Source organism: Haliotis rufescens, unplaced genomic scaffold, assembly GCF_023055435.1.
Source record: "Haliotis rufescens isolate VD_foot unplaced genomic scaffold, xgHalRufe1.0.p SCAF_13, whole genome shotgun sequence".
Lineage (NCBI taxonomy): Eukaryota > Metazoa > Mollusca > Gastropoda > Lepetellida > Haliotidae > Haliotis > Haliotis rufescens.
In genome coordinates, this window is record NW_025963813.1 from 3,987,874 (window position 1) to 4,000,026 (window position 12,153).

General features: G+C 42.0%; 1 protein-coding gene across 1 annotated transcript; it reads right to left on the minus strand.

Annotated features, from left to right (window-relative positions):
* Nucleotides 1-1,053: 1,053 nt before the first annotated feature.
* On the minus strand, nt 1,054-9,610 carry LOC124152325 (mammalian ependymin-related protein 1-like). Its single transcript, XM_046525220.2, has 6 exons — nt 9,354-9,610; nt 4,910-5,035; nt 3,833-3,917; nt 3,222-3,395; nt 2,517-2,605; nt 1,054-1,988 (listed from the first exon to the last, which is right to left on the minus strand). Exons 1-6 carry the CDS (start codon nt 9,492-9,494, stop codon nt 1,932-1,934), a joined length of 672 nt encoding a protein of 223 aa, XP_046381176.1. The 5' UTR covers nt 9,495-9,610; the 3' UTR covers nt 1,054-1,931.
* Nucleotides 9,611-12,153: the final 2,543 nt, after the last annotated feature.

Below are 12,153 nucleotides of genomic sequence, written 5' to 3' on the forward strand. Positions count from 1 at the left end.
GGGTGAAGCCGAATGGAGACTCGTGCCCCTCGAGAAGCATTCGTCAACACTCGCATCTTTCCGTAACCTACATTCGGCTTGTCCCGGAATAACACGAGTTGGTCACGAATGGGAAGAGTTGGTCACCAAGATTTCGGCTAACCTCGCCCCTTTCCGCAACAGACCAATTTGAGTAGTCCAATCTTTTACCCCGATACGATCCCACTGCGTGAAGGTGACAGTTTCCGATAAAAAGTTTGTATATCAATAACACTGAGCAGATACCTTGTTGGTTAGTTAGTTTTTGTTTGTTCAGCAATATTCCAGCGGTCTGTAAATAATCGAATCTGGACAAGACAATCCAGTGATTGACATCATGAACATCGATCCACGCAAGTGGGATACAATGACATGCATCAACCAAGCCTGACCACCCGCCTTTAACGACAAGCATAGTCGCTTTTTACAGCAAGCATTTGTTGCTGAAGACCTATTCTACCCCGGATCTTCACGGGTCATTCAAACAAGTCACCCGTCCTGACCACCCGAGCCATTTGGTCGCCTTCTTACGACCATCATATAGGTTGATGGGGACCAATTTTAACCGGGAATCCTCAGGTGATGAGACGATGTGAGTACTCGATCCTCATGCGTCGGCTTATAACAAGCATGGAATCATGGGGACCTGTTCTGAACCGGAATCCGACAAGGATAGGCATGGTGCGACCTCATTTCAAAATCGACCGCCTCCTTCTAATCTCGTCCGGGGTTCGATCCCCGGTAGCGTTATACCAAAAAGACGTTAAAAGATGGTACTTCTTGTTACCCTGTCTGGCGCTCGGCGCTCGGCACTAAGGGGCTAAAACATGGACTGGTCGGCTGGGAGTCAGTATACTGTGTCTGAGTGGGGTACTCATGTTAGACTGCGGCATGGTATCTCAGTGAGCTACCACTATAAAATCGGCATCAGTCCGGACTAGTACAAGCAGATTGTGCCCATTGTGTCCGAAACTAAGCTGACTAACACATAACGTCTGTTGTTTTGTTTTATATAAAAAATAATCAAAAAACATATTCTTCAAAAATACATTTATTATTTCCAGCATATTTGAGTTGATTATTTTACAGTATCCAATTATACACAACTGAACCCATCAAAAAACAATTTTTTTAAAATAAATCTGTAGATGTTACTCAATGAAGTTAAGGTGAGAGCCCACAATCCTTTTATAAAATGTTTTCCCAAAAGAAAACCGCTGGACCCCGACAAAAAGTGTTGCAAGCAAAGGCTGTATCCTTCAGTGTTCTATGTAACAGAATGGAACAACTGTACCCCGGATGATGACTGATGAGGGGGTTCATACTACACAGACAAAGGAGGCGATACATTTCCCCAGGTTACAGGTTTCCAGACCCTCGAAACATATTGATAACCTAACACTAAATATTGACATACATATCTGTAAATAAAACCAAATGGCTAATATTCTTGAGCCCATATATATATGCAAATATTGAAACATGCTTTTAGTACTTTACACAGCCACTTTAAGTCTTGATGAGTTTCAGTTTTATTTTCGATTAAACCAATAGTTTTGGTCATTAGTATTTTGTAACGTTTCTGAATTAAAATGTTGAACAGAGACGTTGTCAGAGTGGAGCAATTGGATTAAGTACGATTTGAACACAATTCCCGTCATATCATTGCCAGTTAAATGCTGAGGTTAGTCATTGAGGAGGAATAAATTCTCTATTAGAAAATTATTAATATTACTGCATGTCAGCTTAATTGAGAGGCAAGCCACCGGAGCTAATGCATATTGCTCGTGTAAAAAGACAGCTGAAGTGACAAAACTGAACTGTTTTTTAACTAGTACATGTAGCCGTATAAAAATAGGAAGCATAAAAAGTGCATTGCTGAAGTATGCTTCTGGCTGCCTCAAGATGTGGTTTTATTGCTGCAGGATGCCATACTGTGCTTGCAGCTCATCAAGCATCTCCACGGTCCCCTGCAATAAAAGACATTCTTATTAATGCCATGGCAGATTAACTATAGTAATATGACGGAATCGGGTGGTCCCTAACTTTTTGTGAGTAGTATATAAATGAAACAAGTTCTAGACGTTGTAATTTGCGACCTAGATATTGTTTCTGATCGAAGTGCAATCGTTTACAGCTAGATTTATACATGCACATTACAATTTGAGATTTCAAGCAACGAAAGTTTGGAATGACTTGAATCAAACTTGATGAAACTGCCAAAGCCCAACCTAAATCTTTGTAAAAAATATCTGCCAATAATCAGTGAAATTATTTTTTACTAAATATTTGGTAATTTTCTGAGACACTGACAGGGACACACTCTTTCCAAAACTCAAAGCCAGTTGTCAACACTTTAAAACAACATATAATCCTTAAATCAAACCCTATGCACCCCCATTTCTCATCCCATCACGATAAATAAGGCGGTTACCCCGAGAGTGAATCAAGCAGTAGCTTGAAGAGCTCGTAAAATATCCCAGTCTTTGGGTACCCACCTCTTCACAATACTCCGGGGGCGAGAAGACGGCCGGGTCCTGGATGCCAGCTGTGAGTTGAAGGAAGTTCACGGATCCGAAGAAAGAGACTACACAGAAAAGACGAAGGCTTACATGTTGTACACTTTAAACCCCCTGATTTGTGCATGTCAAGAATTTGTCCTGGCCACCCCAAAATGTCATGCAGTCCCCATCTCCACCCCCACACCCTACACCTCAACCCCACTACACATCTCATACCCAGAGCAGCAGTCATCCAATACATACTCTAATCCCACCATAAGCCGCTAAGAGCTGGAATATTTCTGGTGCGGCTTAAAGCAACATTTACTCACTATTCCCACCATACCCACCCTAATTCTACAACCACCCTGCACAACCTTACGGACAATCCCAGTTCCACCCTGCAACCACCCAATATCACGATGAATCCACCTTTAGCCCTGCGTAAATCCATTACTTCGCCCCACCTAAAACCGACTCAACCAACCCAAATTGTTTGGCAGGGCAAGGCGCTGTACAGTTGCGTCCCAGAAATCCATTATGTTAGTTCCGCCTCCCAGATTCGCCACTATAATGTTTCTAAGGCTGTTAAAAATGTTCCCTTATTCGTGGTGCATAGGTTACAACAAAGTGGTCAACGTCCCCATCAAGCTGACATCCCCGGAAAATTGAAATACTGCAGCGTTGAACAAGTCGACTCACCTCTCCTCACTGACCCCCACACGTTCTCCACCACGGGGACACACTCGTCACTGGTGACGAACACGACGGCAGACACATCAGCACCAGGCCCCTTCCTCTTCACCTTGTACGCCTTCACATTTAGCATGTTCTCACCGACCCCGTAATAGCTGGAGTGTTCATAGGCTGCCGTGTCTGTAACAAGAGTGAGTGAGTGAGAATGGTTTTACGCCGCTTTTAGCAACATTGCAGCAATATCACGGCGGGACAATCCACCCATGCGGGAATCGAAACCGGGTCTTCGGCGTGACGAGCGAACGCTGTAACCATTAGGCTACCCGACCGCCCCGTCTGTAACAAGAAGAAATGTGGCAAATAACTCCCCATGAATCAATAACTGGGCCTCGAGAGTGTTAATCAATTGCTTGGCGTTTGAAAAAAATGTTCTCGAAAATCCTGAAAAATGTTCCCTGAATAGTCTAAAACAATGCATTGTGGGTTAAAAAACCAGGTCATATATACCACACTGGGTAACCAAGGACACCAACACGCTTGAAGTGGAACCATTCTATTCACCAATCTTACAAGGAAAAGAGTTTTGATAGTTCGTGTTTCTGTGACCTCACACTTACCTGGAATACAGGCTTCCCGGAACTCTTTTCTGAGTGGGAAGGATGTGCAGGTTTCCTCTTCAGGGAGGATGAGGTGTCCTCGACCCTAGAAAAACAAATATAAGGTTACTTTTAATGTATGAGTGAGTCAGTGTTTAGCGATGTACTGAACATTATTTCAGTTACATGACGGCGTGCCAGCTTTGTGTTAGAGGAAAGCCGAAGAGATGCCAGTTTTAGTATTTACCCCTTGAATGAAACACACAGACACAGGTAAGGTGCTAGCAAACCAAGCATCACAATCAAGTCCGTAGATCCTTGCACAATAAAGGACGCGAGTCTTCATTTGTGGTGACTGGGTGACAATGCTCCAAGGTTGGGCCCACATGCACAAAGCAATCTTAGCGCTAAGACTATCGTAAGCCTATGTTAAAGTATGGGAGTTACGATCATCTTGGCGCTAAGATCGCTTTGTGCAAGTGGGCCCTGTTAGAATAGGTCTTCAGCAACCCACGCTTGTCATACGAGGCACTAACTGGGCCGGGTGGTGAGGTTCGCTGACTTGTTTTGACGCATGTCATCGTATCCCAATTTCGCACATTGATGCTCATGATGTCAATCACAGGATTGTACGATTTAGACTCGAATATTAACAGACCACCGTCATACAGCTGGTACATTGCCATGTGTGGCGTTAAAAAACAAACAAAACATCAACACCACGGACGGAAATTTCCCGCTATATATCGGCGATCTGGGACATAATCGAGTCTGCTCAAGACAAACCATTGGTGGATAGTATGATCAATGAGCGACACCGGGGCACGATAACATAAAACAATATTAATTCCGCTCATCATTTATTTTTCCAAGGAAAAATCGGTTTGAGTTCCAGTTTCGTTTCCATAATTTTGGTCCACTATAAAACGATGCTTGGTTTGGCAAAGAAAAACTCGAATGGTGTTTTTGAAATGAACAGAAAAACACCCCATGACACTCATCGTGTGATCTTCACATAACCAACGCATGCATCTCTTGTCACTAGGCAGTTTGTTAAGTTGGTATGGTTGGGTGTGAATTAAACAGTTATTCCCTTACATCAATGGAGTTATCTTCCTTGAAGTCGTAGATGGTCTTGAAAGGTCTGACCTTGTCCCGTCTGGTAAAGTTCCCAGATACAGCCACCTTCTTGTTAGTGGCGTCATACGATACTCGGTAAAGGCCCTGTAAAGGTGGAACCTGGATATTAGCAATCTCAAAGACATCAGATCTCAGTGCTCGCTACTACTACAAAAAGAGCTAATGACACCACACAAGCTCATTAAAATCCCATTGGATCCGTCAAAACGACATTTTGCGAACTTTGACCGTCTAATGAAATGACTAAGAAAGGAACCAGTCGAACAAGGTTTTTAATGCCCCGTTGAAACCTTTTCGAGGTTGCATGATTAGAAAACACAATTGGACTTTCCGGATTCCATGAGCGACGTTCTGATTGGTCGGATATGAAAGGTCGTTCTGGCGTGACCTGTAATGGGAACTCCTCAGCGAACGTGTCTGTTATTTGAAATCACGCACATGTTCGATTATTCAGCGTAATTTATCAGATAATGATAAATACCATGGATCCATTTTGCTGCCATAATTTCATTTCAAAAGTCACGCCACAACATCCATCTCTCTTATTACCAACTTTGCACAGAATTACTCGCTCATGATTGTATTTTCATCGGATGGCTATTTACCTGTCGTGTCAGTCGAATATGGACACCCTTGTGGGTTTTAATCAGTGTCGATATCAACGGCTGCACGACAAAAGGGGCATTCACGCGGTATGACTAGTTGTAGACAATACCAAGATCCTGCGGTAATGTTGTGAATCAAAAGCTTTTGTCAGTGAGTTGTATGCTACTCGAAGCCCTGTGAATGCCGAATTGCATACAACTTCAGTTCGTACAACTAATTGCATACAACTATTTGTTCCGTGTGAATGCCCCTCAACAGAACAGAACATAATTAGGCTCATAACACTGTGAGCGGTGAATATAATAACAGTGCATATATTTCTTGATACACGCAGCGGCAGACCCTAAGCAAACCCATTCATTAAAGTACGTAATGACAGATATGCATGGTTCATCCATGTCGACACGGCCTTTCGGTCCTTTATTCCCACCTGAGCAGGTGCATGTTAAACGATTTTCTAAACCGTAATTAAAATCAACTCGTTTTCCTCAATACTGAGATAACCATTTTACCATATCCGTTTGTCCACCGATTATTTGTTATATGACTAAATTTACCTACCATACGCGCCTACAGTATAGGCTATGGCAACAACGCAAAAATAATCACAACCAAAACTCGAGCTATATCTTCTATGGTTTTTACTCGGATCAATCAGCCTGTTATTTTACAAACCGTAATTGCCAAAATAATAACCTCGTGTAAAATATTACAAAAACTACAGGTTTGAATATTTCCGGAAGTAACTCTCTCAGCACTCGGTGCAGTTTACCGTATATGCTCTATGAATGTATTTTCATTTTACAAATTAAGTCATACATTCTTTACCGTAGTTACGCAAAAATAAATTAACTACGCAATTGGTCTGAAAACTCAAGTTATTTATCTTCACCGGAGTTACTCGTAGTTAATGTTGCATCCTTTAAATAATGATTCGGGCATTTACCGTACATACTCCATACATTTATTGCTTTTATTCCCAGACTTAGATTAAAACTGTATTAGGATATTATTATCATTGAATGTAATTATTGTACATGGATTAATATATTTTGAATGATATGTATTGACACTTGCTCTCCTCTTTTGTTTCAAGGCTTGCTTCCAATCGCTAATTTCGGCCTGACAGTACTTTGATCACTAAAAGCAAGGCTGGATTTAGAGGTACATGGAGGTCATAAGTTTGAAATTGCAACAAAACCATTTAAGTACCAGCACTTATTAGAAGAAATGCGGTATGTGCCCATATTGCTCATGCATGAGTGAATACTGTATATATTTATGACCTCCATGTACCTCTTAATACAGCCTTGCTCGAAGGGTTTTGTTGCAATATCACTTATGTTCACGGTCGCGCTCTGCCTCTCTCTTTTGAAATATACTGTACATAAAGAGCATACTGTCCCAAATGTGGAGGACACAAATTCAAGTATAGTAGAGCGCTTTGGGTTGGGCGGGACTAACATGTATGTATGTATTAGAGGGCACATTTTTGAGAATTTCTTGACTTTGTTGTGCTGTTTCGGTTATACATATTAAACATACTTGGACTGTTGTAATATTAGGGTGAGACATATTTGCGTGTTTCTGGAGACGTGAAAACAAAGTGGAGTTCATACCCTACGTTGTTTATTTTCAGAGATTACAGATTCCATCAAAATGTGGTATATTTTCCATCTCGATAGCAAAATGGTGTTTACCACATCTAAATGTCAACAAAGTTCGCCATTGATTGAACAGCAAAGTTTCAACAAACCTATACAGGTTGCGTCGGCATCATATACTGAAAGAACATGTCAGGTATCATGAATGTTTATGTATATCTTTATGAAATTGTTTGCCCAGTCTTCCCTTTAAAAATATCTCCAAAAATAGTCACGATCCCAAACCTTTTGTGACCAGTATAGTTCATTACAAAGAACACCCGGGGCTGCAATGAATAAACGCCCGTACTTAATCTCTGGCTACAGCTCAAACAAACATCTTGACTGACCAATCTGAAGGTCCGAAGCGACACAAAAACTGCCATTTTTCCGACAATCTCAAAACCTTTTGACATTATCAATGCGAGAAATGGTGTCAAATGAACCTTATGGAAAACGTTGCTTTAATGTAGACAACATGACGACACAGTGACATCGCTCAGCACCAAAACAGCAACACAAACTCCGCCCATTCTATTATCAGCCAATCGGGAAACAGTCGCCCTCTAGTTGGCGTGGCCTTTGTATAATTTTAGTTGTATGGAAACATAAACGCAATAACCATTGTTTGGCTAGACAATAAAATGTCATGGTATCACTTGCAATATATGAATTTTAGAATAAACTGTCTACAGTGCAACTGCCCATGATATATCGAAATTAATGTTTGATCAATTTAGGAAAGTTAAGGTAAATAGGTAGATAAAACTAATCATAAATGCAATGATGGGCCAAGTATGTCGGATATGGACACTCGTGGTAGGAAACAATCAATATTTCCGGAATGTAACATGTCATGCCTTCAGAAACATACAGAATACAAAAAACGTATAAAAGTGGGTGACTAATTCTCACGTGATCGTTAGGGGCCTGGTTAACTCTGCTCACGTGACAGTTATCTCACGAAACGAATTGCAAGTACGGCAGTCTTACCCAGAGGGCATTATTCATTAACTTTACTCAATCAGCAACGTTCAGCGTCTGTGGCAAGGAAGAAATCAATAAGGGCGTGTTTCTTCTTGGCAGCTATCTGTCTGATATCTGTCTCTATCAGAGATAGGAAATACTGGGTGGTCATTACATCTTTTGCATGCCGGACAAGTGGCATATCAAGGTAGCCCGTCGAGTACAATTTGACACAAAGATAGCCAGCCAACCTCAGAGAATCGTAAACTAATCGAATACAAATAACCAGGCGAAAGAAAGGATTTCCAAGAGAACACAGACAAGGTCAGATAATAAAGCCGATCAATTCTGATAGAATCCGACACCGTATAGATTAAAATAAAAACAATAAGTTAAAACGGGGAATTTTGTTCGTTTCAGGAAGTATCTGATCGGCGTGCGTCACGCGGCAAAGAGATATGAGAACATGTCTCAGTTGTGTTTTACTTCCTCTTTCCCACAACACAATGTGCTACGCCAAATATACAACTCAAAACAAGTTGAGGACCAGCCGATTCGTAATACGAACAAATCAGTTATCCTTAGCGTCTTTTGAGTAGTATATTTCGATTGAAAATATATTTTGTCAAAAACGAATGGATCGAGTTAATTACCTCGGCCGCTGTGTCTGAAAACAGTAACAGGACCGGTGCAAAATCAGCATAGGAAATATGGACTCTGTCCGAACGTTACAGCTGAATGAATTGTAGCTTTGTATCAGCGACCTGTTGATGTCGGATGGTAAAAGCGGTGCTGATCTCCTGCTGATTTTGCAGCGTGTTTCAATGTTCAAAATAGCTTGTTCACTGACCAGAAACTATGTATATACAATTATTGTCTCTGTACAGACAAATAAAGCAATCATGTAACTTATCCATTTTCTTATTCTCTTTCAATTTTAAAAAGCCTATTACGAAACCACTTTCATGTACCCCGTCACGTTTGCGACCACGAGCAAAACAAACATACATATCCAGTTTCAAGGCCCATGAACCAAGAAGCGAAGCCCTAAACGAGAATTGTCATGATAGAAACGTCAACCCATCTAAACCGTAACTGACAACACTGTAGGTACATGCTATAGATCAGACATGATCTAGACACATCACATGAGTACAAGACGAGCATGACAATCATTGGCAACTCACGTTTTTCTCCCCGGGGCGTCCGAATCTTCCCACGTACCCACCGGCCGCGTATTGAAAACCCTCCCATTGTTTGGGTGTACAACAAATGCTTCCAAGGGCTACAGTGGTGAAACTAGCTGCTAAAATCGCTTGTAGAATCATGGCAAATAGACAAATTCTCCAACGCCGAAATTGCCGAGGACTACAGCTGAGAAGTGGGGACAAAAGAGGATGTTGTTTCTGATCTGCGCAGTCCGACTGTTATGAAACTGGTTGTAAACACGTGACAGGCGCTAATGATCCTCCGCTGGATGTGTTCGTTTCTGTTCGATCGTCTTTCCTGTGTTCAAGGCGTACTTGACCCCGGTTGTGATATACTATGAGGGTAACGCTATTTTTCAGGGCATTATTATTTGCAGAAGCCCGAGGTCTTCCATTAACTGCCCGACGAAGGAGCGCAGTTGTAAAGACCGAGGGTTTCTGCAAATGATAATGCCCTGAAAAATAGCGTTACCGTTATTATAGCTAAAATGGATGGAATTTGTTATCAAATAGAAAGAAATAGAGGTAATCACGCGAGTGTGTCTGGGGATGGTAAATATCCTGTATTAGGAATAAACATTGTATTTAGCGAGCTAAATACATAGTGTTTATTCCAAATACAGGATATTTACCATCCCAAAACACACAAGCGTGATAACCTCTTTATCATATAATGTCATTCTTTAATTCTGTGCTTGAAAATCGCTTTCCCTCTCTCACAAACATTGCCTAAACACTACTAGACTGTTCTTTTGATAGCAATCATCTCTGTAGTTTATCCAGATTCCCGATGGTTAATTCTGTCTCGATTGCCCACTCTCCTACCCAGAGTTCCTTGCGGCCGGCAGCCAGCATAGTACGTCTGCCACAGGCCAGCGCCATGTGACGATTCGTCACATCTTTCACAGTCCATTCAAGATATTGCATATGCTTTTCATCCGTTTCATGTTTGACAAGTCTGCACATTTTCATAAACAAATGATAAAGAATGGTCACGGTTCATTAAGAAAGTATCCCTTACGCGAAAATCTACTTTTTGCGTCGTTATCCTTTGTTTACATTGTTTGTACGGCTCCACGTGCTGTCACCGAAGCCGAACGGAGAGCTAGCGATACACACTCCGTCGCAGTGGTGACTCAGCATAACTATGCTAGCTGGCTGCCGGCCGCATGGAACTCTGGGTAGGAGAGTGCTAGCGATACGGTCACTTTGATGTATAAACATATATTATCATGCAACTCACTGTCGCAGTTGTAGTAGCATATCTATTTAATTATGCAAAACAATATGCAAAGCGGCCTCAAATACTTGCATTAGTCCATTATATACTGATTTTTGAAAAAGCGCGTTTGTTTACAAACCAGAGAAAAGTCCGGTCACGTTATATGCAAATTAACCTGTGGCAGTGGTGTTATGCTGAGTCACCACTGCGACGGAGTGTGGAGTCACCACTGCGACGGAGTGTGGAGTCACCACTGCGACGGAGTGTGGAGTCACCAAAGCGACGGAGTGTGTCGATTGCCGAATGACAAGGGCGACGCCATGTTTGTTTATTAACACTGAAAGTAGTCCCTACTTGACCTTTGATATTTGCATCTCTATCCGCATATGACCCCAACGGATATCGTTTTTATCCGTTGGCTCTATCCTGCCGAGAAACCTACCCATTATATGATAAACAACAATATCGGTTTTGAAGCATAACTGCAAACAACACGAATGTCACTGACCCACGTTTACAAATATGGAAACGTCATAGAACAAACCGGATGACGTCACTATTAAACGTACGGCCACCTATCCCTATCCTATGACGTCACCTAACAACGGGCGTAATAATGGCCCGTCGTCAAGTAATGTGAGGGCATCATCAAGTTACAGTGTCCCGCTGGTTTCTGATAACATGTGGGCGGTTTAATGATAATTCTATCCATTTCAGCTATAAGGATACATATCATGAAGAGAGAAGAGGGGCGAGGGAAGTTTAATACATATATTGCTATAAGAGAAGAGAAGAAATTCAAGGCCCCGGTTATATCACGTGTTCTGAAATACGGAGACATACCATGAATAACTTCTTTGACAGACATTTAAAAGTTGGAGTATTAAGTAAGGATAAGATATTCATCTTCTATTTTAATCTCCAGACAGGCACAACGCTGGGTAATACCGGTCATATATTGGAATTAGCTTGCCATGCTGACAGCATTAACCAATCCTACGATGGGCAGCGACATTTGCTGTGTAGAGTTTCGTCCCTTAGACGTGCCAGAAACGTGCGATTGTGGGTTGGAATCCCAGACTTACCCTGATTATGTTATTCATTTGTCAGCACCACGTCGTGTCCATTGGTTTCACCATCATGGTAAACGTCTTAGACATTCATCACTTCGGGGGGCGACCGGGTAGCCTAGTGGTTAAAGCGTTCGATGGTCACGCCGAAAACCCGAGTTCGATTCCCGACATGGGTACAATGTGTGAAGCCCATTTCTGGTGTCCCCCGCCGTGATATTGCTGGCATATTGCTAAAAGCGGCGTAAAACCATACTCACTCACTCATCACTTCGGCCTTTCCGAAACGCCGTGATATAATTTAAATACGGCGTTATACCTATGTCACTCACTCGATCCGGCCAGTACCCAAGCATTCAAGCGTCAACACTGTATTGGTATAAGGGTAACGCTATTTTTCAGGGCATTATCATTTGCAGAAGCCCGAGGTCTTCCATTAACTGCCCGACGAAGGAGGGCAGTTGAAAAGACCGAGGGCTTCTGCAAA